The sequence below is a fragment of the Pelobates fuscus genome, chromosome 6, assembly GCF_036172605.1.
Source record: "Pelobates fuscus isolate aPelFus1 chromosome 6, aPelFus1.pri, whole genome shotgun sequence".
Classification (NCBI taxonomy): domain Eukaryota; kingdom Metazoa; phylum Chordata; class Amphibia; order Anura; family Pelobatidae; genus Pelobates; species Pelobates fuscus.
This window is the reverse complement of record NC_086322.1, coordinates 225889843-225916147: the sequence shown is the minus strand read 5'-3', so window position 1 is coordinate 225916147 and position 26305 is coordinate 225889843. Positions and strand designations below refer to the sequence as shown.

At 38.7% G+C, this 26305-nt stretch overlaps 1 protein-coding gene across 10 annotated transcripts in view; it reads right to left on the bottom strand.

The window, feature by feature from the left end:
- LOC134614712 (heterogeneous nuclear ribonucleoprotein D0-like) overlaps positions 1–24794 on the bottom strand; it is a 27309-nt gene extending 2515 nt beyond the window's left edge. For 7 of the 10 annotated variants that reach the window (XR_010091266.1, XR_010091267.1, XM_063458796.1 and 4 more), the window contains exons 1-6: positions 24552–24794; positions 13483–13651; positions 9769–9930; positions 7698–7829; positions 7030–7132; positions 6801–6947 (exon numbers count right to left, since the gene is read on the bottom strand). Coding sequence is in view for 7 of the 10 variants with exons in the window: in XM_063458796.1 (XP_063314866.1) it covers positions 6801–6947; positions 7030–7132; positions 7698–7829; positions 9769–9930; positions 13483–13651; positions 24552–24673 (835 nt within the window). In the remaining 3 variants the exon portion in view is untranslated. Of the gene's footprint in view, positions 1–851; positions 917–6800; positions 6948–7029; positions 7133–7697; positions 7830–9768; positions 9931–13482; positions 13652–24551 lie in introns of all 10 variants that reach the window. The other 3 variants (XR_010091268.1, XM_063458801.1, XM_063458802.1) reach the window with 1 other exon arrangement.
- Positions 24795–26305: the final 1511 nt, after the last annotated feature.

The window sequence follows — 26305 nt, the reverse complement described above, 5'->3', positions numbered from 1 at the left end:
TAAAACCCCTACAACTGCAACCCGCTTGTCACTCAGTGTGCCTATATCTTCCTATGTTTCTTGAACTGGTACAGATCTGGTGCAAGATAGCATATATATACAATAAATCAGTGATCGTGCATTATTGGTGTCATTGTGCCAAATTTAGTACACCCATTGTAAGTAGTGTCTTATAATGAATTTTAACAGACATTTGGTTAGAATTTAGGGAGTCAACCCATTTAAATATATAAAAATAATGTAAACGGTAATTGCAAAAAGTAAAAGTAAACACACACAACCCAAACTATATTTCATAGGGAAATATTACGTAGAGTGCTGAAATAAGAGTCTCCGCTTCAGTTACCTAATGAAGATTAGTTCTAATATTTAAAAGTACCTTAGTACTTTTCTATATTTAAGTTTCATTGTGTCATGTTAATATTTACTCTCACACAAAAAGGACTGATATTTTAACAATATTAAACTAGAGTAGGTGTGGAATCAGACAAGTTTACCGAGTGTTTGTGGCTATTTAGATTGCAAAGTTTAATTTTGTTCAGTTTTGTGAATAGCCCTCAGTAATATGGAAACAGAATGCTATTCATATGGAATTTCTGAAATGTGTTTTAATACAACATGTGACATTTTTTTCCCTCCAATCGAAATATACATGTTCCCATAAGAGTAGATCTGGTTCAAAAGGTTTACCCCAGGTAGAACATCCATGTCACTCTAGAATTTGTAGGTAGCATGGTAGCAACCTGATGAAGCACATAATTAAGTTAATCTGTACACCCTCAAAACCACAGAGAAATTAATGTAAGAAAGAGCATGTTTTAACATTTTAGAATAAAGGGATTTTTACTTACCGATAAAGCCTTTTCTTGTGAACAGGTTAGTCAGTGCAGGCGTCTGGGATTTGATTGGCTGACAGCTGGAGGCAGGACAAAACAAAACAAAAAACAAACTAAATTCTTTTAATTCCTCCTCAAATTGATCTCTTGAGTGACCTTAACTTGGCACAGCCAGGAGGAGATAGAAGAATGAAGAGGAATCAAGAATGGCAGATCAGGCAAACAAAGTGTAATACCAAATAAAAGATTTATTTATTTTTTTAAATGATATAAAAATAACAAATAAATAACAGGTGTAGAAACACCCTGCACTGACTTACAGGATTATAAGAAAAGGATTTATTGACAAGTAGAACTACCATTTCCTCTCGCACCCCTACAGATAAAATAAGTGCCAGCATGCCACAAGTAGAACATTTCAGTCAAATCAGGCCTCATTTCAGGCACAAATATTTACAGCTAAATACCAAAGTTACTGGTTAGGAGACTTACCACACTGCAATACTACTAGATTTAAAAAAATAAATAAATAATAATAATAATAATAATAATTACAGGATTCTAGTGTCTGTATATATAATGCCCAAGTAAGTGGTGTAAAATAGAGCATAAAGCCACTCCGAGTGGCTCTATTACCATAATGCAACAAGAATAAAAACAAGGAAATAGAGCATGACGGAAGAAGTTAAGTGATTATGCCCTCCCCAAATAGAAGGATAATGTTAATCAAATTTATGGTTTGATCTTAACAGAAAAATGATCCATGAACGCAAGCATAGTATAGAAAAGCAGGCTAGTAGAGAGAGACCTTTGAAGGTCTGCCAATAACTGCCAAACCAAGCATTGATTAAGTCAAGGGTGTTGGTGATCGATATTGGAAAATAGCTATATATGCAGCTCTGTACTCTTCTGTTCTGGCAATCTTTTAAATCTGAATTACTTGTGTTACGAGAGGAGCTGAAAAGTGACAGTGCAAAAAAATTAAAATAATGAAAAAAAAAAGTGTAAAATAAAAATTATATATATATATATATATAAACACACACACGCACACACACACACAAAATGGCCTTTTTAATTAAAAATATTTACAATGTTGTACTTAGATGGTGGACTACATGGATTAATGTATGCATACAATGATACCACGGATGTCGACTGGACACTTTTCTGTATTTTGTTACAGAATAGTGACTTTGGTGGTGACGTATTACAATATTGACAGAAATTGACTTGTTACTTGAATGCTCTATGAAAGGACACTGCAAATAATAAATAAGTGGTTAATATAGGTGCTGAAAATACCTACATCATACAGACTTTCAAAAGCAAATTGTTTGAAATATATTCTGGGAGGCAAAACAAACAAAACTTGCAAACACTTAAGTGGTGTATTCCAAACACCATCATTACTACAGAACATTGTCATAAGTAACGGTTTGGAGGGGTTTAACTACACCCCACCCCCACCCCCCCCAAAATTTTCTTTTTTTTCTTTTATAATAAATAGTGGTCTGCATTAAACAGGCCAAACTCACATATCTCACAATGGTCTGCATTAAGCTCGCATTAAACTCACAAATTAATGGGGGAATTACAATTCCATACTATTTACATATGAATACATTCAACCGGAGAACACACCTTATTCTGGAATATAAAACCCTTGCAAACTGCACAGAATGCCAAAAATTACAAGACACTATTTTATGCCAAAAGAGAGAGCGACAAAAAGTTATAGAAGGGAGGGAACGAATGCTGGCATTCTGAAGACAATATAATTCTGTATGGAACTAGTTTTCTTAGTTTCCTAGTTGCTCAGCAAGAAAAGAAAAAATAAAAGTAAAAAACACAAATTTGGTGCAGATTATAGTTTGAAAGGAAGGACTCTGAACTGTAAAAGACAATAGTTTCCTGCAAAAGATGTAACCTCTCAGAAAGCTGTAACATCTACAGCAATGGAATAAGCTCAGATATGTGCTCTAAGTCTATGGTGACCATACCATTTTCTTTAATGATGATTTGCACTACTGAGAACACTTACCATACTGAATTTTTATTTTATTTTCTTGTAGGGCAATGAGAACAATAATGACTGGTTGAGACATGCCATCACAAAAATGTTGCTCAATCGAAATATACAGTACATGTCGAGAATATTGCACAATTTGAAGTTTAAAAATAAAATTTTAATGCTCAACCAATTAGCGAATACTAGCATATTAATTTGGTAGCTTTTTTACACTAGTTGCAAAATAATACGAAAAATAAAATAAACATGGCTGGTATAAGTCAAAATATATATTTTTTTTAATTATATATATAATATATATGGGATGGCTGACTCTTTAGGTCTAGAATCAGCTGGAATGATCAATACAACCTTGGTTTCGTCCCATTTATTTATGAAAAAAACTCCACATTCCTCTTACAGGCCTAGTTTTTAAAATTTATTCTATCACTAGACAAACTTTGAATTGTTCTTCCATCCCCCAAGAAGCCCTAAAGAGGAGACATTTTCACTGTGCAGCTGGAGACTGGAAAATTCCTCTTAAAGTTTCGGAATTTTAGTCCTTACGTTAGAGGGCTACCATAATTGGTTAGGCGTTTTGGGTTTGTTTATTTTTGCACTGCTGATGAAACGAAATATCTGCCTAGGCCTTAGAGGATTTCATTAATCATAAACAGCAAACAGATTTGAAATCGCTTGACATAAAAAGGTACTTTAAGGCACCTCCACTCTCATAGCAAGATATCCAAGGTGGGATGAATAGGAGAGGCTTTTTCACCTTGTGAACCTATCGAGGAGGAGGACACGGATGGGTCTGAAAAGTTCTCTGAATCAAAATATTCTCTGGCTCTTTTCTGTCACTTTTCAGAGCCAGCTAGGCCCTATGAGGCTCATGAGCAGCTGGGCTAGTTTGCATTTATGCTGCTCCAATATCCTGAAAGGTCTACTGCAAACTGAACTGGATTCGGTTTATGACATTTCAATCATTTTAACAGCTTCTGCCGCCTCTCTGGTACATGGATTGTATAGTTTCTTTTTTTCATTGAACCATCAGGTGAATATTACATTTGAAGAAGCATCATGGTTTTGGGGGACACAAAATGAACCTATAGGCAAGATAATATAATAAATTAAAAATAAAAAGCAGTCATTTTCAAATTAGGACAATGGACCTACTTTAAACCAACTCTGTGCGCGCGCAAAGGTCTTATATGCTGGCACACAAGAGCTGAAGAAAACTGCACCAGGCAAAAAGTTCAGCTACTCTTGTATTTAAATCTTCATGTGCACATGTGCAGCAGTGCTCTGTGACTGCAATGCAAAGCAACACAACCCATGGTTTCATTCCATCCATAGTTCCCAGAATGCACGCTGCTATGGCGTACCGACTCCACTCCACTTCTGGCACTCACACAGATTAGACTGCAAAGATTAGAATAATGCAGTTCTACCTACACTCGGCTAATAATGCTGTCTTTTAGTTTTTCTTTTTGGACTTTGCAATACTTCAATCTAATATTTAGTAATGGTTAAAGGAACACCATGGTTAAAACCACCATCTAGCCCCCCTAGCCCTTCCTAAATACAGTAAAATCTTACTTTTATTCAAGTCTGCTGCTGCTGGCTTTGCCACTGATCTGCCTGCTTGGCTGACATCAGAAGTGATTCTCTGAGTTAATCACTATGCTAACCCATAGGATTTGCTAAGACTGTCAAGGAAGCGGATCAGGGGCAGAATCAGCACAAGTCAAACAGCAGCTCTTTATATAGATACATTGTATCAATGCATCTCTATGAGTGAGGTTCGGTTTCTCCATTCAGAGGGTAGAGACACCGAATGACAGTGCTGCACACTGTGCAGCACTGCCCCTGGAAGCACCTGAAGTAGCCATCCGAGAAGTGGCCAGTGGAGGTATCCCTAGACTAATGTAAACAATGCATTTTCTCTGAAAAGATAGTGTTTACAGCAAAGGACCTGAAGGGAATGATTATACTCACCAGAACACAAATACATTAAACTGTAGTTGCTCTGGTGACTATAGTGTCCCTTTAAGTTTTAGAGTTTAGTTATTTGTTTCTGGCACTTTTAGGGAATGCGCAATAATAGTTTTTTGGTTTCTTTTTCTATTGTCGTTTTCTGTATTTATCCTTATTACTGCCAACAGATGTAAAAGCCCTGTTAACCCACTTTTATTTTTTGAAGAAACAATGTCCACAAGCTTACATCACCATAATCACAACAATAAGCTTGCTGAAGAGTTTTATGTGTTTAGAGTGTCCTCTTTTTGCATTTTAGAAAACTTGCTTATTTCTATAGAAATTGGTACTTTTATAAATTAACCTGGTCACAGCCTTGGCTGTCCATCACATAACCAGTCCACTTACTCAGTGGAGCTAAAATCAAGAGGCAGCAATACCTCATAGCACCGCCCTTGCAAAGACCTCACTGAGCTGCACAGGAAAGCCTGATTGGACAGCCACAGAAAGACTGGGTTCAGGAAGAAGACTGCAAAGGCTTTAGATAAGAGATGGCCGCTTTTGCAAGCTTTTTTTGCCTTTTATAAAGATGAAATCCCAATGCAGGTTTCCACTGCAGTATGTCTACTAAACAGTGATTTATTTATTTGTTTTAAATTTGGGTAGTGAAGCGTCCCAAGTAGCTGTCCCCCTCCACCTGATCCAAAGAGAGTATTTTATAAAGATAACATTTTTATGCAATATTCACATTAACTAAGTTGGAAATTCACTGAAATTACAACCAAGTAAAAAAAAAAAATATACAAAAAAACCTCAGGAACTACTTTGTCTTAGTATTTTTCCTACGCTTGACCAAAAGACATACCCATTTTAAGCCACCAAAAAGAGGAAAAGCAATCTATGATGTAGCCTTTGGGATACTGCATAGTCCTTAGGTGTTGTACTCTAGCGCACGTGTGAGTACAGTGTCGACATTGGTTCCTAGCAAAAAGCACCAAAAGTTGTAGAGGACCAGCAAGAAGAAGATGGCGGTGGCCATCAGAGACATGGTTAGGCAAATATAACGCACCTTTCCCTGCACCTCTCGGCCACAGTGCAGCCAGTGAAGCAATCACGTTCGGGATCTTTGTAAATTATGCAAGACCCAAAGACAGTGACAAAGCCGCTTTAAGGTGTTTAGAGTATCCCTTAAATAAAAGGTTTACAAAGCACATACTGTTTATTATGTCTTATTTAGTGTAAAGAGTGTGTTTTTCCTTTTGTTATGATAAGCATGAATGCACGTCTTTCCTGTTTAGAAGGCTATGCACGCAAAGTGCTAAGGATCACCATTATTAAGAGCCACAAGGCCGGGTTGCAACAATTATTAGAGTAATAGATTAATAAAAGTATGCCAATTACAACACTCTTATCCAAGAGGAACAAGACACAGCAGAAAACCAGTTTGTTGTCAATGAACATATTGTATGTCAAATAAAATGATAAAATGTTCCACTTAGTGCTATCAGCCATATCAGAGAAAATCTCAGCTGCCCGTACTGAATGAGGGTTGGTTGTAAGAGGGGAAAAAATAAAATAAATCCAACCACCTGCAAACGTGACAGGTTTAGTACATCTACATTCTGTATACTAGAGGAGTAAGGAGAGTGCACAACAATGATTTTTGGGCTGCCTGACACACGGCATGTGTGTCTTTTAAAATACATTGATTTTAGTCATGATGGAAACATTTACATGTTTATAATGTTACAACATGCTCTTTCTTGTATGGGAAAACATGTATGTTAACTAAAATTTAAGACTACAATATATGGATGATCAGACACTAATTTAAAGTGTTAGCAGGGGTCCAATGTTCAGCCAAATGCAGAAAAAGAACAGGAGACTTATCTCTCAAAGTTTATTAAGGTTCCATTAAAAAACAAGAGTACATATCTTCTAGTGAGTGTCCTACGTACTAGCTTGCCGATACTCACTATTGTAATCTCCATATCCATAGTAGTTATAACCGCTGTAGTCATAGTTTCCATAGCCTCCGTAGCCTTGATTGTTATATCCATATCCGCTGTAACTTGGATTCCAATAGCTGCTATATCCTTGATTCCAGCCTTGTGTTGCCCCACCTGTGAACATAAAAGAAAAAGCACAATAAGTGTAAAGATCGCAAACTACAGATGGAGGTTATGGATTATGAAATATATTGACCTCCTCTCCCACGGGATCTTGTTGAGGACCCACCACCTCTTGTTCCACCCCACTGCTGCTGCTGTTGATACTGTTCTTTAGAAAGGGCAACTTTAATTTCGCACTGAGAGAGAAAAATATATGGTAACTAAATGAATGCAAAATTATATAAAGTCAATAAGAAGAAACAATCTATATTCTACAGAATTACAAATCTGACGAAAAACTGACTTGCTTACTGGTCAATAAAAGCAACTATCAAAAAAGGTAAATAAAAAAAAATTGGTGACTTCAGCTGGTTTATAAAAACAATGAACTCTAAAATTGGTAGTATGAATAGGTGCATTTACACCAGTTAAGAGACACAAGTGCCATTAAAGGCAACATTAAAACCAGAAGCACTAGGTATGTTAGCATTAAATCGCTTGTACTGTACAGATATACATTATGTGCACCTTTTACAATTAGCCGTTTACCAAAGATGTAGATGACATTTAATGAAACAACTAAAAATGCTTTTACTCCAAAGGGGAAAGAAAATGTGCCAAGATAAATCATACACCACATCATGAATGATTTATCCTGGCACATTGTTAATCAGTATCAGTACTAGCTGTAGTACTCAAGGCTAAATCAGCATGTAGGGCACAGTTTGTTTAGAATACATTTAAACAGGATATATGACATACTTTACTAAGGCCAACATTATGGTATTTCTTTTCCATTATTTTCTTTACTGGTTCTTCTTCCTTGAATGTAATGAAGCAGAATCCACGCCTTTTATTTGTTTTGTTGTCCATGGGGAGTTCAACTGCTTCAATCTAAGCAACCAAAATATCAGAAGAACAGGAAATCAAACAAATATGACCTGATCAGTGCTGTGCATGGTTCATTATTACATGAAATATAGAAGTCTTATTTTCTCATTCACCCTACCTTCCACTTTAGTTGGAGAGTAGGGAAATATGGGTTTTTAGTGACCCATTTGGTTTGGTTTCCCTGTCCTTAGTGTTTTGAAAAAAGGATTACTTCCCACACCCTTACGAGCACCATTTAGATTATCTCCTTTTTTTACTCTAATTTTTACTTTTGTTTTTCCTTCTTTTATACAGTACCCAAGGTTCTAATTAAATTAGGGTCCCCTTTATTTTTATAGTCATCCTCTGCTCTAGGACTCAGTTTTAGGATTCCTATATTTCATGTATCCAAGTTTGAGGGTTACACCCTCCCTACAGGAGTTCGACTGTAGGTGATTCACTGCGGAAGCAATCCATTAGCCACTGACCTATATCAGATCTCCTGGACTGCACTCTCGGTTCTTTTGATTGCTTTTTTGGTACTTTTTTTTTTTTTTTATGTGCATGGTTCATTGCTACTTAATTTTTATATGACAGATTATACCAAACTTTATTTGTTAACATTAAGGCACTAATGTGTTTGGAGTTTTATGTCAACAGCAACAAATTTAGATAAAATACTGAAATAAGAGTAAACATGTAAGGAAGAAAGAAAATACATAAACCCCCCCAGCCAATCTCACAAAGTATATCATCAAACTGGGTTCCAGAATCCGCCTATATCAAATTGCTTTAACCCCTTAAGGACACATGACATGTGTGAATGTCATGATTCCCTTTTATTCCAGAAGTTTGGTCCTTAAGGGGTTAAAGGACTAGAAAACACACAGACCACAACTAACTAAACCTGCACAGGTTACACGATTCTGATCTTTTCTGATAAGAGAACACCTGGATTTGTCATGCCCAGCTTCAGTGTGAAGTTAAATTAAAGAGACACTATAGTCACCAGAACCACTACAGCTTCTGGTATTTACAACCTGTCCCTTTTCAATGTAAACGCTCCTTTTTGTGTGTTTACATTGGGGCCTGGTAACACCTCTAGGTGCAGTCACACAGAGTGCGCAGCACTGGTATTCAGCGCCTTTATGCTTTGCATGGAGACTTTCAAGATTCATTGATTCAATGCATCTCTATGAGGAGATGCTGATTGGCGCAGGATTGATTATCGCTACCACATTAAAACCAGCGCAGGAGAAAAGGCGAGTAAAGTCACCTAAAATGCCACACCAGTACATGTTTGTATTTTTGACAGTATAATGTTTATTTAATACAAAATCTAACACTATTAGGCAATCATGAAAATAAATGTCAAAATAAATATTTAACAACAATATTAACAAACAATACTTAAGCATGTCCCCATTTCCCAGTAATAATAAGAAAAGTAAATCAGTTTCAAAGGCAACACCTTAAATGGATACTCTAAGCACCAAAACAACTTTAATGCAAGCAAGTTGTTTGGAGTATATATCTGGCCCTTCAGTCTAACTGCTCAATTCTTTGCAATGTAGGAGTTTAATCACTTTGTTTATAGTGTCCCTTTAAGAGCCAATTGCTTTCCATTTCATTTCTGTAATCGGTTATTAATGACCCAATGCTAGCATGGATCATCCTACTTATTTAGCATGAGCATGCCTACAAACCCCACAAGTGAGGCATGCCATAGCAAAACAGCGCTTTAGATAAGACTAGATCAATACGAACACAGACATTTTAACCTTTGGTTTGTGTTATGTGCCCCATGACCCACAGGCCATGCAGTTGGAAGACCATGGGACACAGCCCAAAACACAGGTTAACCCATGATTCATTGAGTGTATATTAAAAACAACATCTTGCAGGTTGCAAATTAAATGTTACAGATGCAAAAGTATTAATTCATTGGTGAATATTTATATACCTCTCCAAACGTTGCAAAGTATTCCCTGATCTTCTCTTCAGGGGTGTCTGGAGACAAACCACCCACAAATATCTTCTTAACGGGTTCTTTTGTTTTCATAGCTTTTGCCCTTTTGGGATCAATAACTTTGCCATTTAGCTTGTGTTCTTTCTGTTCCATAACCTGTAGAGACAAAGGAACACGGAATGTTTAGTACAGAGATGCCTTGCCTTTTTTTTTTTTTTAAATAAAATAATGTAATTGTTTAATCATGGATAAAATATGCTGAATGAAGTAATCCAATATGGTGACAGCAAGTTATAGAAAAATACCATGCTTCATTAGTGCAAAACAAAAATATATTTTAAATGGTTGCTTGAAGCACCATGACCACTTCACTGATATGAAGTGGTCATGGTGCCTGGAGTTTGTATTTGCAGAGCTTTGCTTTATAACAATGCACATACAGAGTTCAACTCCTTTGCTGCCAAAACGTGTTACTTCACCTCCGACAATGTTACTGGGGTGTCATTAAACAGGCCAGAACTCTTGAGAGTACTGGTGACTAATGTTAATTCTCTGCACGTTGGAAGTCACACCTTCAGTGACTCCCCCTGTCCTCCTCCTACATGGGGCTAAATGAAGAACTTTGGTAAGTTTTAACTTTTTATTTTTTTTTTTAACATTTTAGTATGAGAAACCCTTTAAAAGAGAACAAGTATTTGTATATTTTATTCAGCAAATATAACATGTAATACAGACTGTGTGTATAACTTATGCCTCTCTTTATTGTGTCTCTTTGCTTACAAACACTTATCAACAAAAGATCAATCAGAATGTCAAACCAGCTCAGAGAACATTTGAGATGTCCGCTGCTTGCAAATCATCAGGATTCATAAATGAGCTTATACATTAATGTGGATGGAAAAGCAAGTTTTCGGACAAGATATAATTTAATTAAAAGTAACTGCTCCCAGAGACAGGATATACACAGACAATTGTATTAACTTAAAACAGTTATGCAAACCATGCAATCATAATTTAAAGGGACTCTCCAGCCAAGCAGTTTTACTCACCTGGTTCCAGCGCCGGGAGCCTCGTGAAGCCGCGCCCCCTATTTCGTCAAAATGACGAAATAGGCGGGCGCGAGCAGGGAGCAATCAGACGCTTCCATTTGGAAGCGTCATTGCTCCCTTGTGCGCATGCGCGGCTTCGCCACACATACTTCAGAGGGGGGCATTCATGCCGCCCTCTGAAGCCCTGAGCGCATTACCGCACGCGCGCGGTGTGCGCGGCCGCGAGCTGAGCTGACTGACTGCTCAGCTCGCGGTATTTGCTCGCCCCCTCTCCTCTCTGACAGGCTGGAGAGAGAAGGCGCGCACACAGTGCCTTCTCTCTCCTGCACACGTCAGACGTATTTTAATACGTCTGACGTGTACAGGGCCTTTGTAGGGCCTTGCATGATAGGAAGTCCCTCTAGTGGCCGTCTGAGTGACGGCCACTGGAGGTATTCCTATCAATGTAAACACTGTATTTTCTCTGAAAATACAGTGTTTACATTAGATCGCCTGCAGGGAGCTATAGATCTCACCTGAACAAATACATTAAGCTGTAGTTGTTCAGGTGACTATAGTGTCCCTTTAAATAAACTTACCCAAACCTCCCACCCTCCCACCCTCCCACCCCCGTTGTTTTTACAATGTATTGTGTGTGGCTCGGGGTTATCGCTTTTGGTACTGAAAATTAGTTAATCACTCACTACCTGTAACTGGTCTGCTGGTTGACCTATGCCATCAAATCAATTTACAAAAAGGGGCAACCAATTAAAATTCTGACGGCACACAAAAAAAACAAAAAAAAAAAAAACTCACAACTGGATGAAAAAGTGAATCCATCCTTATAAAAACCTCTAGCACAGTTCTTAATAAACTTACAGGAAATGCGTGTAAATAGGGATGGGCAAGGATTTAAATGTGCTTTTGCTCAGCCCTGCTCATAGTTTTAAATATGATATACAGATACATAGAAACAACTGAACCGTGGCTTTTTAGAGGGGTAACATTATGCATAAGCTTCATCTCAGGAAAACATGCACCACAGAAGTGGTAGTACAAACCAGAACAAATTGTTGACTTAATTATTGGAACCCAATAGGTCCCCAAACTACCATACATCTAGTATTAATGTAAAGACTTCTCTGGACACCAAATCCTATTTAGTGCATATAAAAGGGACACTGTAGGTGTTCTAACAATTTCACCTCACTTGAGTTTGTTATAGTGGGCACTGTCCTATCATTCAGTGGTAAACCATTTAAGCAGTCCCTGTGTCTAGGGCAGAAATGAAACTTCCTTTTAGCAATAACAATTCATACCTGATTGGGCAAGGTGAGAGGAAGAAAGTGGTCAGCTGGCCCACTCCGCCACAGTATGGGGGTGGGGAGAACGAGTTGTTAGAAACTCTTGTTTAGGATTAAAACATGTTTAAAGGACCACTCTAGGCACCCAGACGACTTCAGCTTAATGAAGTGGTCTGGGTGCCAGGTACCTCTAGGATTAACCCTTTTTTTTTTATAAACAGAGAAACTGCTATGTTTATAATGAGGGTTAATCCAGCCTCTAAATCCTCTAGTGGCTGTCTCATTGACAGCCGCTAGAGGCGCTTGCGTGATTCTCACTGTGAAAATCACAGGGAGAGCACGCAAGCGTCCATAGGAAAGCATTGTAAATGCTTTCCTATGCGACCGGCTGAATGCAAGCGCGGCTCCTGCCGCGCATGCGCATTCAGCCGATGACGTCGCGATCAAGATGGAGAGGAGGAGGAAAGCTCCCCGCCCGGCGCTGGAAAAAGAGGTAAGTTTAACCCCTTCCTCTCTCCAGAGCCCGGCGGGAGGGGGTCCCTGAGGGTGGGGGCACCCTCAGGGTACTCTAGTGCCAGGAAAACGAGTATGTTTTCCTGGCACTAGAGTGGTCCTTTAAGAATTGTGTCAGACACTGTTGCTACTTACATTCATACCATGTACATTGTAACCGACCGTGTTAGCTAAGCTTTTCCCTCTGATAGAAAACAATAGCCTGATTTGAAAGTACACAGTGCAGTTCAGATAATGAGATCATTTTGCGCATAGCTGCTATAACAACTCCACAGCCAATCACTGCCCTCTTATTTGCATGGTTATTCAAAGCCCAAGGCCTTACTAAAGGAAAAGGAAGTAGGTGAAAAGGTAGTGATTGAGCAAAGCATGCAGTCAAATGGCTTCTAATCAGGAAGTTGCTTTGCAAAAATGCTGAAACGTCTATAAAATAAATTAATAAGAAACAGTATTTGCTGGTTAACATATTGTTTATATGTGGTTTTCACATTAAATTTTTTGCACACATATACGGTGCCACATACACACTTGCATTTCAACCCCATCGGTCACTCTTCTCTCAGTTCATATCCTGTCTTGTTTGTTATCTCAAAACTAAAAAATACAAATTGTCAAAAAAAAAAAAAAGAAGGTATCCTGACCAGCTAGTGCTAGTGGTACACAAGTTACCAAGGAACATGCAATGTACTGCAGGGTGTTTCAAATTGTAATCCATGACAAAATAGTGAAGTACATATATTAGAGATTCCCATTTGGTATTTGTTAGACAGATTCTATGGAATCCCACACTTCTATCGATGTTAAAAGCATATATTGTTTACAGTCTAATTTATACAAATCTATAAATAGTCTAAGCACCATACCTTGTCAACACCTTCAGCTTCTTTAAATAACACAAAGCCAAAGCCCCTCGATCTCCCAGTTATAGGATCCAGTTTCAGAGTGCAGTCAACAACTTCTCCAAATTTTGAAAAGTAATCCTTCAGGTCTTTTTTTGTTGTGTCCCAGCTAAGTCCTCCAATAAACATTTTCCTGCAAAAACAATTATTTTTCTTCTTTATAAAAGGTTCTTGCAAAAAAAAAAAAGGGGGGGGGGGGGCACTACACAGAGGTAGATTAAACTCAAATATGACAAAATAAATGGCATGACACCGACCAATATAGCCGCCTACCTCAAAACATGATAGATTGAAAGCTCATTTGAGCAGAGCCTTCTCCTATATGGCAATTCTACTATTCCACTCTACATTTATACCACTTATTAAATTCTTCAACCGTTTACACGAACAGAGGTTTGTCACTGGAGTTTCCTTCAAAACACCATATATTACAAAAAATAAAAAACACCTCTCATTGTGACGCAATTAATTTTTGCATGCTGCACAATCCGGTCCAATGTTGCATCATACTGTTTGATTGCTAACAAAAATCAGGGCACCCTTTGTTGCCTTTCCAATAATGCAAGCCAATGACAGGTGACAACCAAGGGTCGACACTTCCACTCATTATTTGCTTTAGTTGAGGCCGAATTACCAAAAATAATCTGGTTATTTACAGGCTGCAAATTCTGGACATTGTTATCAAGATTTATAAGAGTTTTCTGTAATATATTACAGAAAACAGCCTGAAATCCAGTCTAACATCTGAAATGTGGAACCAAATGGTGGAAATACTACTGCAGTGATACTTAGAATTGCAGCTGTCTGCAAGCAAGTTTGGTCCAAATGAATTTGTAAAGTTCTACTGGGTTCTTTCTTTAACATTGCCACATTTTAGAGGTGGAGACTGAATTATGCAGCACCATGGAGGATGTTACCAGGTGCTGTTACCAGGCTCTAACGTTCTTGGTTGGAGCCTGGTAACTCCGCTTTTCACCCATGGAGCTCTCAATTCAAATCCCCATGGCAGCAACCCAAGTGCCTCACCATGCATAAAAATCAACACTTGTCCGTCCCATGTTGTGAGAAGTAAAGAACTGAAGGGGAGGGACTTGTATAATTTATATCTTTCAGACGCTTGTCCCATAAGGAGGTCCACCCCTACTGTACTGCAACCATATGACAAACTTTTTTTTTTTTTTTTTATTTATTACTGCGAATTGACATCTAGTCATTGTTCATTTTATCTGGCGCCACACCTGCCTGAATATCATGGGAAATAGAGAATGGAGAGAGAAAAAATATACACACACACACACACACCTTGGCACTCATTCCTTCATCGCATTAATTTCCAAATAGATGCCCTGGTGCAATCCCATGTTGAATTATGTATAGAAGTTTGAAGGAAGGGTGCACTCTGAGGTCTTCAGATCATCTTGAGAAAGACCCGAACGGGTCGAAACAGCGATCGAACACTTTTGTGATGTAATGTTTGAATAAACACCACTATCATCATTAAAAGACATCAGAGTGCACCCTTCCATCAAAGTGTGTGTGTGTGTGTATTATATATACACAAACACACAAATATTGCACAAACCACTATCATGTGGCAAATATTCAGTAAATTACCCTTTTATGCAAAGTCTTGGAATCATAGGCACGCAAGGCTAACAAAATAAAATGCACACATCAGAAAGGGGCATGCTAAACGCTCTATAAAATTCTGCCCATCAAGTATGGTGAAATGGTGGCGCCTACTTACAATGATCTCCGAGAGAATCAATGATAACTCATTTACATGCCCCATAGTAATGTAATTGGAAAGATTAGCAGACAGGTATTATCACCTTTCTCACCTGTGCCTGCTCACTGCAGGAACCTGCAAATCAACTGCATTTTCTGCAACCTGCAGAAAATGCAGGGATTTGAAAACAATAGAATCTTTCAATTCATTGTCCCCCTCCCAACACACAGTTTAATGGAATTTTAAAATATAAATATTTATCTCTCTCCAACAGGCGCAGATCTACACATGATACCTGGACCAAGCCGGGGCACCAAAACCTGAACGAACTCTATCTGCATACAGCCTTATAGGCCTTAGTTTACACAGTTTAAAAGTTTTATGTTACAACTGTTCATAACTTTACATACAGGCTGTCATACTCCAACTGTGACATACTCCAACGATGACACCACCTCCCCCCCCCTCCCTGGGGTTAAAGGGAACTGATAGCAGCGCACACACTTCTAGCCTCTTGCCCCATGGGCACAGTTTAACCCAGACGCAACACAGCGACTTTCACACAACTAGACCCAACCTTTAAAAGCAGTAAACTTGACCAGCGTAACACGTAACCACTCCTAGGACTACATAGCACCCTATGACTCCCAGAACACCACGCACGCTGAAGTACACCAATAACCACGATCAAAAGAGACACGAGACGGGACCTAGACATGATAGGGGGCAACACAAAGTGATTCCACAACTATCACCACACAAGCCCCATCCCCTCAAACCGAGGCCACGAGATACATAATACACCCATGGCAAGTGAGACGCGACAGGGGAACAGAACAGCTATTAAACATAGCCGTCACTACCCACCCCCCTCCACCTACGGCCCCGCAGTTCTCAGGGTGATCTCTTTAGCCAGGGTGCCTTTAACCCTAACAGTTCTACACCTCAATTCACTCGTTATAACATTGAGACCGCATATACTTAGAAAAATGTGTGCCTAGAATCTTGCAAAATGCTTATGATAATGTCTGTCGTATGGAGGCTATTGTGGCCTTGCACTTGTACTCTTCATTGCACACGAAAAATAAAGAATTTAAAAAAATATATATTTATCTCTCTCTAGCACATTTGAACTTGTGAATGATTTAAAGAAGGGGATACAACAAAGACAATAGATACAAGTCATTAAAACAATAAAAACACACTGAACTAGACAAAACACTTAATGCAATGCTTTTTGCCAGCACTAGTCAAGTTGCAAAAGTGTGTTCCCACTGATAGGACCTTCTGGAGGCATGTAAGCCGACAGGTTGGTGGTGATAATGCTTTTCATCAAAGGCCAACACCCTAAGAAAAACATGTTACACAATATAAATGGGTAGGAGGGACATAGGAAGAACAAAAAAAAATAAAAAGACAGAAAATAGTAACAGGTGAAATTGTCATTTGAGGTCCTAAAACTCACTGTACAAAAATAAACCTAAAAGTAAGGCATTGTTAACCCCTTAAGACCGCAGGACGTTCTATGCCGTCCCCATTTTAGTGGGTCTAAAATCCGCAGGACGGCATAGAACGTCCTGCGATCTTATGTACTTACCCGGTCGCCGGCGATCGCGGTATGGGGGGGACTTACCTGGGAGCCCAGGGAGTCCCCCTCCGTCCTCTTCGGCCGCCCAAAGCCATGTGATCGCGAGGTCCTTGCGAGGACCCCGCGATCACATGGACGGCATAGCCGTCCAAGGCAGTGCCAGCAGGGGGAGTGCCTGTAATGACAGGTACTCCCCCTGCTGTCTGAAAATAAAATCAGTTAAAACAGTGTAAAAATAAGATTATATACTTAGATCATATATAATATATATATGATCTAAGTATATATACATATATACACACATATATACACACACATACACATAAATATACATACACTGTCTACGTGTATTTTAATATTAATATATACATAATTATATATATATATATATATATATATATATATATTAATATCAAAATACACGTACAATGATATTGATTAAATATTTATATAATTTTCATTATATATATTTATATATAATAAAAAATAAATAAATATATAAATACGTTAAAAAATAATAAAAATATATAAAATAGATAAAAAATATATAAACATGCGTAATTTCGTTCTAACTGTATTTTAAAATTAATATATATATTGATATCAAAATACATGTAGAACTAAATAATATATATATATCTATATACACAAGTATATACGTATATATCACTATATATAAAAATAATTAAAAAAAATTATATACATATATACACACACACACACACACACATACATACACACATATACATACACACATATACATATACACATATAATAATTCTACGCATATATTTATGTAATAATTTTACATAATTAGGTCATTTTATTAATTACAATTTGCAGGACCTGCCTGACAACCCAGGCCGGAAGTTCAGGGAATTACATTTTCTAGCACTATATTTAACCCTGTAACTTTCCAAGACACCATGAAACCTGTACATGGGGGGTACTGTTTTACTCGGAAGACTTCGCTGAACACAAATATTAGTGTTTCAAAACAGTAAAATATATTACAACGATGATATCGTCAGTGACAGTGACATTTTTTGCATTTTTCACACACAAATGGCACTTACACTGACGATATAATTGTTGTGATACGTTTTACTGTTTTGAAACACTAATTTGTGTTCAGCAAAGTCTCCTGAGTATAACTGTACCCCTCATGTACAGGTTTTATGGTGTTTTCAAAAGTTACAGAGTCAAATATAAGGTTTGCGTTTCAGTTTTTTCACATTAAAATTCGCCAGGTTGCCTTTGAGACCGTATGGTAGCTCAGGAATGAAAATTATCCCCATGATGGCATACCATTTGGAATAGTAGACAACCCAGGGTATTGCAAATAGGGTATGTTCAGTTATTTTTTTTAGTAGCCACTTAGTCACAAACACTGGCCAAAATTTGCGTTCAAATTAGTTTTTTGCATTTTCAAATATTAACACTAACTTTGGCCAGTGTTTGTGACCAAGTGGCTACTAAAAAAGACTGGACATACTCCATTTGCAATACCTTAGGTTGTCTACTTTTGCAAATGGTATGCCATCATGGGGGTAATTCTTATTCCTGGGCTACCATATGGTCTCAAAGGCAACGTAACCAATCTGGCGAATTTCAATGTGAAAAAACTGAAATATGTAACATGCTGTATTTGACCCTGTAACTTCCCAAAACACCATAAAACCTGTACATAGGGGATACTGTTTTACACGTGAGACATCGCTGAATACAAATATGTGTATTGTATTACAGTAAAAGCAAACAGTATTTTGACATTCACAGTTAGAATGTCACGTAGAACTAAAAAAAATGTAAAACAATTCTTATTTTCTCCCATTTTTAAAATATTTTTTTCATATTAAATTATGTTCCATACCTAAATATTTGATGTTAAACGAAAGCCCTGTTTCCCCTGAATAAAATGATATATAATAAGTGTGGGTGCATTTAATATGAAAGAGGTGAATTATGGTTGGACAGACATATAGCGCAAATGCCAGGTTTTGTTTACGTTTTTTTTGGATCACAACTTGTACATTTGGCTGCGGTCTTAAGGGGTTAAAGCAGCACTGTCATGGCCGAATCCCAATTTTTTTTGTTTGTTTTTTGTTTTAACCCCCCTTCCGACTCAACTACATCTAATTATCCTCCTAGTTACCCCAAATGCCGCTAAGCCCCCACCTTACCTATTTTTTAATCTTTATTTACTGCCCAGACCTAGGTCCTGGGCTCTGCCATCATTGTGTGGGTAGATGAAGTTCCTGTGGAACATGTCATCTGCCCACACTAGATAACTCTGTGAAATTCCAGCGCACGCCCATTTAAACACTTGTGCATGCAAACGGGAATTTCACCTATTCTTCAGCCAGAAAGATAAATAAATGAATAGAAATTTCAAACAAATGAACGAAGACCTCTTCGTTCGGTTTATTACAAGGAGGAAGCTACCAGCGCGCAGCTCCCTCCTTGTAATATGTAAAGATAGAAGCGGCAGGGACGCTGTGCTCCCGCCACTTCCTAAGCCCACCCATGTCCTACCTCACTCTATGGGGGGTCAATATAACCCCCATAATAGCATAAGGGAGATTAAAGTCTCCTGAATGTCTCTACTCGCCATGCTGCCAGTAGAGGTATGTTTACTTAACAGTAAGCAGCCAGTGGCTGCTCACTTAAAAAAAAGCCCCATAGTGCCCCCCCCCCCTCCCCCACCATGTGTGAAGGCTATTCACTGAAGGGGGGGACCTAGCATCCCTTCCCCCCCCCCCCCCCCCCCAACCATAAGCAGCGGGTGGGGGCCGTAAAGGATTATGGGAAGGGGGGGGGGCTTATAAAGCCTTCCCACGCCCTGTAATTTGACTTAGAGCACTCTGATTGGTAGACTTCAAGCCAAACTAGAGTGCTCGGACAGGTAAATGAAGAGACTAACAGGCAAGTCTCTACATTTACCGGTCACAGCATTCTGATTGGTTGGCTTGAAATTCAACCAGAGTGCTCTGTCATTTTACACAGCGTGGGAAAGTTCTTTGGAACACTTATTTATTGCTTTTCAAATATAGGGGCACAATTTACTAATACCAAGTAATCTTTACTTAGTTTTACTAAATTTGACCTTCTGGTAGATAGCTCCCTAATACCATGGGAATTAGGGAGTTATCTACTAGTAGGATGCAAGATGCAGCACGAATCAGATTGGAATTTCATTTATTCGAATGAAATTCCTATGCGAATAAAGTCCTGAATTGCGCCCTAACACGAATGGAGAAACTGTTCTCATTCTCTTAGGACGCATTTCGGTAGTTTAGCCGGCGTTCTGTCTAAATGACAGGATGTTTGGGAATATTGACAGGAAGCATCGCGAGATCACAGAGGAATGGTAAGAATTGTGGGGAAATTTCTCTGACCACAGAAAACGGAGCACACTTTGCTCCTCCGCTGCTCATAGATGTTCAGACGTAGGAACCCTCAATAAGACAAAATAGTCCCTACTTTGTCTTATGTTTTTAAGAAAACTAGAGCAGACAGGAAGAAATGAAGAACAGATCGTGACAGAGTGAGAGTAGAGGAATCGATTGGGGAAAAGGTAAGTTGAGCAATCACCAGGAGGTTGAAATATTACATCTAATTGCTCCAAACACAGACCTGTGTTCCACAATTGTTCTTTATTCTTAACCCCATAGGGTATTAACTAGGTGGTTTAATATGCTTCGGGAATATTTCTGCAATTATATAAATTACTTGAAACCAATAAGCTTGCCAACAATGAAAGATAGCAAGCAATAATACAATTAAAATGTGTTTTAAAAACAATTGTAGTCTTCTTAATTAATTAAATATATTGAATTTGGGCAACAGCCACATATGTGGAGGGAAGGGGGTGTGGAACTAGGAACAAATGGTTGCTAGCTCCATTTCCAAATAGGACAATACATTTGCTCAAGGAGCTGCAATCAAAAGGGTTGTAGTAAATCATATATTGATAATTTCAGATTTTAGCCATGATAACATTATAAAAAGAAGGAGAGACACACTTTTTGTGCCGTGTGACATGATCAATTCTCCTCCTCCCCTTATTTTTATTGCTATGGCTGAATTTTTAAGTTTATTAATAAATACTGGATTTACTACTACTAACCCACGATGCTTAGAACACCCATTTATATACAGGGAAGAATATATCTTATCTAATCTTTATTTAAATGTTGGATCATTTTTTTTTTCTACATATAGTTGCATGGTAACTATGTTATTGTGTTATGATATAGGGATCATTTGGTAGGATTGCAAATGTTGACAAAAGGCTTGGCCATGAAACTCAGTTTCTATGTAACTTTCCTGCTCCCTTACTTAAAGAGCCAGGGACCTACTTTTGCATTTCTTGCTTCTCCCATTTCCTACCTATTCTTGAAATGAAAGTAACTAGATAAGAAAATGTGTAATATTTTGAAATGCATACATATTAAACCTCTTTTAAGTGTGCCCCCTGGCATACAGTAATCGTTAAACACTCTTTGGTCATAATCAGCATTTATACTTTAAGATCATGCAGGTAATGAAGCGCTAGTGTGAATTTATGAATTATGACAACATAAGAAATTGCAGGATATCTATGGTACAATTTCAGACCTTTGAATGTGTGCATGGTCTAAGCCAGGGGTTCCCAACCCAGTCCTTAAGTACCTCTACCAGCTCAGGATGTAGGGATTACCCTGTTGTGTCTAAAGTGGTTTTTTTTTTTCTCTCTTTCTCCTTTTTCTAAATCCTGGACAGTTAGGGGGTACTTAAAAGGCTGGGTTGAGGAATCACTGGTATAAGCGAATGTTACTTCAGACCAAAGAGGACTAGAGATGGCCACTTCTACAGAGCAAGGGTCTGGAGGCACGCATTAAAATAGCAACTTAATATTTTAAATACATGTAATAATTTTCAGTAGTAAAAAATGAAACAAAACAAAACCACTGTGCGATCCATATTACTTCCTTTGTAGATAGGCACCCAGAGCATTTAATCTCAAAGAAGTTGTCTGGGTGCCAGGACCCTGCCATTTTATTTATGCAAGTTAAAATATTGCTGTTCTACATTGCATGGTTTAAATGCCTCTAGAGGCTGTCACTCTGACAGCCAATAGAGAGGCTTCCACCGAAATAGACTAGTGAAACTCCGCTATTACAATAAGATGGTCTCACAGAGACCGTCTGATTGGCACAGTGCAGCGCCACAGGAAAGCCATGATTTGGCTGAAATCATCAAAACAAATTTCAGACAAGGAGGCGGAGCTTGCCGGGAGACCAGCAGGCTGCGGGATATAAGGTAAGCAAATCTCAGTTTTAAAGGGACACTATAGTCACCTGAACAACTTTAGCTTAATGAAGCAGTTTTAGTGTACAGAACAGGCCCCTGCAGCCTCACTGCTCAATCCTCTGCCATTTAGGAGTTAAATCACTTTGTTTATGAACCCTAGTCACACCTCCCTGCATGTGACTTGCACAGCCTTCCATAAACACTTCCTGTAAAGAGAGCCCAATTTAGGCTTTCTTTATTGAAAGTTCTGTTTAATTAAGATTTTCTTATCCCCTGCTATGTTAATAGCTTGCTAGACCCTGCAAGAGCCTCCTGTATGTGATTAAAGTTCAATTTAGAAATTGAGATACAATTATTTAAGGTAAATTGCATCTGTTTGAAAGTGAAACCAGTTTTTTTTTCATGCAGGCTCTGTCAATCATAGCCAGGGGAGGTGTGGCTAGGGCTGCATAAACAGAAACAAAGTGATTTAACTCCTAAATGGCAGTGAATTGAGCAGTGAAATTTCAGGGGAATGACCTATACACTAAAACTGCTTTATTTAGCTAAAGTAATTTAGGTGACTATAGTGTTCCTTTAAATCCTCACGTGGGTAGGGCTGTGAACTGCTCCATGGGAGAATGACTTACCCCATAAACCGCTGCTGGATAGGAGTTTATAGAAAAAGGATGAGACTTTAAAAACCAGAAGGAGCACCCCTCTTTGTGGTCTGAAGGGCTCTCTCTGCTGTTGTTGCTTGTCTGTGCTTAAATGGATGAAAGCCACCAGCAAAATAAAATTTTTAAAATATATATACACACACTTTTAATGTCTGTGATACACTGAACATGCAGATTTTCAGTAATCATGTGCAAACATGTGAAAGACATTGTCTAGGAAGCTCAATTAATAATTTGAATGCAAACAAATACCTTTTTGCATGCATATTAAACTAGGCAAATAAAGTTATCCAGATTGTTAAATGCATAAGTAATCAATATGTCTAGGGTATTCAATATGCAACTGTAATGCGCCAAACAACGTATTCTAGTTAGATTGGGCATAACATTTTTATCTATACATTGTGCCGGTTTTGCTACCAAATTTATAGATTAGGAGAAAAACTGATTTAAAAAAAGTTGTATTTTTCTCCCAGCTGTCAGTCAATAGCTCTGTGTGCCAAGGCACTGACTGACAAAGGAGAGCAGATATGATCTCCCACAGGAGGTCCATCTGCTCTCCTCCCATAGCAAGCACAGTGCATGCTCTGTGCTTGCTATGGAAACTCCATAGCCAGCGTTTCTAGTGCTGGCTACATGGTATAGGAATGGAGTGACATGACGTCACTACGTTCCAATGCCGGCACACTGGCAATGAAGCCAGCATGCAGACATTTGTCCTGTTTGGGGATGCGTCCCAAGTAGGGCAAGTCAAAAAAGACTTCAGGAGAAGTCGAGGGAGGACAGACAGGAGATGGTCTCCAAATCCAACAAATTTCAGACTAATGTTTCTTCACATGGTGTGTTACAGCATGAAATGTGCTCTTTTGCGGTTTATAAAATATTGTGCAGAATGACCATCAGATAAAAAGATTAAAAAGTACTTGAGATTCTTCCTTCATTAGTAAGCATTTAATTTTTTTCACATATACAGCTTCATTAAAATGTGTATGTCTGTCTAGAGAATACTGGACATCCTGTTCAGTCTGAACCCCATGGTGGACATTTTCCTTTTAGAGCCATAGTAAAAGTTACTTGGACCATGAGCACTTATTGAAGCAGCTCATTGAACTCACAATTGTGCAACTGGGCAAATATAGCACTAACATTTTAGTACAAAATAATCAAACTGGAAAGGTTAGCTCTGATTTATTCACAAAACCACTAATCATACAAAAAGAAAAATGGAGACCAACATTGATGACTTGGAAATATTCTTCAATTTAGCTATTGACAGTTTTGCTATTTTTAGCCACTATAATTTGTAATTTAGTGATTGACCCAGAGCTATGTTTTCAGTTCAGCTACTTTGGCCTACATTTTGAAATTCACATTAAAGTACATAACCCTGCCAGATCTATACCCTGGGCTAGTGTATGCAGTCTGCATTCTGATAGGGCAGCACATGAAAAGTTCTCCCTTTCAGTATGCAAAAATGTGCATGCTTATAAAATAAAATCTATAAGAGTAATTAAAGATGAAAACAGAATCAACTCATTTCAGGAGTCCCCTCCTCCAGCACATGAATACTACATACTAACAACATGACAACACTTTATGGGCTACTGTTCAGTACAGAGTACATCGAATTGTAATATGTCTGGAAATTCCATGGTGGAATGACATGGTAGGATGTGGAATCCTACTGCTACAATGTTCCATGAACAGAGTCCCCTGCCCTGCTGTGTGGAATGGACACAGCCTGACTGCTCTCTGCGCTCACCCCTCGTCTTCCTCCGTCTTGCTGGCATCAATCTTCACCCCTTCGCTGCGCCCGGTACCCTCTTGCTCACAAGCGGATGCCTCCATCATGGACTCTTCCTGCACGTCCTCCTCGGCCAACATGGTTGCTGCAGGATCTTAACAATGGTGGAAAGGGAGAGAGAGAGAGCGCGCGCGAGAAAGAGAGACAGCAGCGGATAATGGCGGCTCGCACTGCCTGAGTCACCGCCTCTCTCACCCCTTCCCTCCTCCTCCTTCCCCTTCCCTCCTAGTAATGGCGGCCGCACATCTTTTTGCCTGAAATGGCTGCCTGTGACTTCAATACGCGGTGGCTCTACTCTGAAAACTACGGCTTTCTTAAAGTCATATGGACTCTACTTAAATAGCCATCTAACACAAATATAAACTTATAATCACCACCTAATAATCATTTCATATGTTTCATTTATAAGTTATATAAGCTCTTTCATCAACCTATTGTTCCCGTAACATTTTGTAACTATCATTTATTGTTCAATTTCACTGTTTATACTAATATAAAGCGCTGCGTTGTAAGTTGCGGCCAATAATTGTGTGAATAAATGCCAATAATAAAGTACGGCATGGCAGTGATTGCTGACGAATAGGTATTCAGCAATCAGTGAATTGCGATCCTTACAGTAACGTTAAGGCAACAAAATAGCAGATCTGGAAAAAAAAAATCCAAATTAGACAGGCACAACTTTGACATTTTAGACAAATACTACAAATTTCTGTTTATATACTAAATTCGAACATTTGAAAAACTAGTGAGCTCAGCTACTTTGTCCTAACTAATCCAATTCCACCTATGAAAAGCTACCTATATGGCACTGGACACTTAAAAGGACACTATAGTAAACAAAACAACTTTAGCTTAATAAAGCAGTATTGGTGTGTAGCTCATGCCGCTGCTGTCTCACTGTTTAAGTCTCTGCCATCTAGGAGTTAGATTCCTTGTTTATGTAGCCTAGTCACACCTCCCTCCCTGCATGTGATTTACACAGCCTTCCTAATCACTTCCTGTAAAGAGTCATCTAACTCTTCCTTTATTGCAAATTCTGTTTAATTCAGAATTTATTATCTCCTGCTCTATTAATAGCTAACAAGACCCAGGAGCCTTGTGTATGTAGTTACAGTTTAATTTACAGAGCAGGAGATAAAAACATGTTAAGCAAAATGTGATTGAAAGTGAAACCATTTGGTTTTCATGCAGGCTGTGTCAGTCAGATAGGGGAGGTGTGGCTAGGGCTGCATAAACAGAAACAAAAGTTATTTATCTCCTAAACGGCAGAGAATTGAGCAGTGAAACTTCAGGAGCATGACCAATACACTAAACCTGCTTCATTAAAGGGACACTCCAGGCACCCAGACCACTTCTGCCCATTGGAGTGGTCTGGGTGCCAACTCCCACTACTCCTAACTCTGCAACTGTAATTATTGCAGTTTTTTTATAAACTGCAATAATTACATTGCAGGGTTAACTCCTCCTCTAGTGGCTGTCTACTAGACAGCCACTAGAGGGAACTTCCTGATTTCTAGCAAAGATGTTCTTTGCTAGAACGTCGCTGGACATCCTCATGCTGTGAGGACCTCCAGCGTCGCTCATTTCCCCATAGGAAAGCACTGAAAATCTTTTTCAATGCTTTCCTATGGGGAGCGCGCATGCGCGGTGCATTAGGTCTCCTCGGCCAGTGGGCGGGATCACTCTCGCCCACCGGCCGACGGAATCAGGAG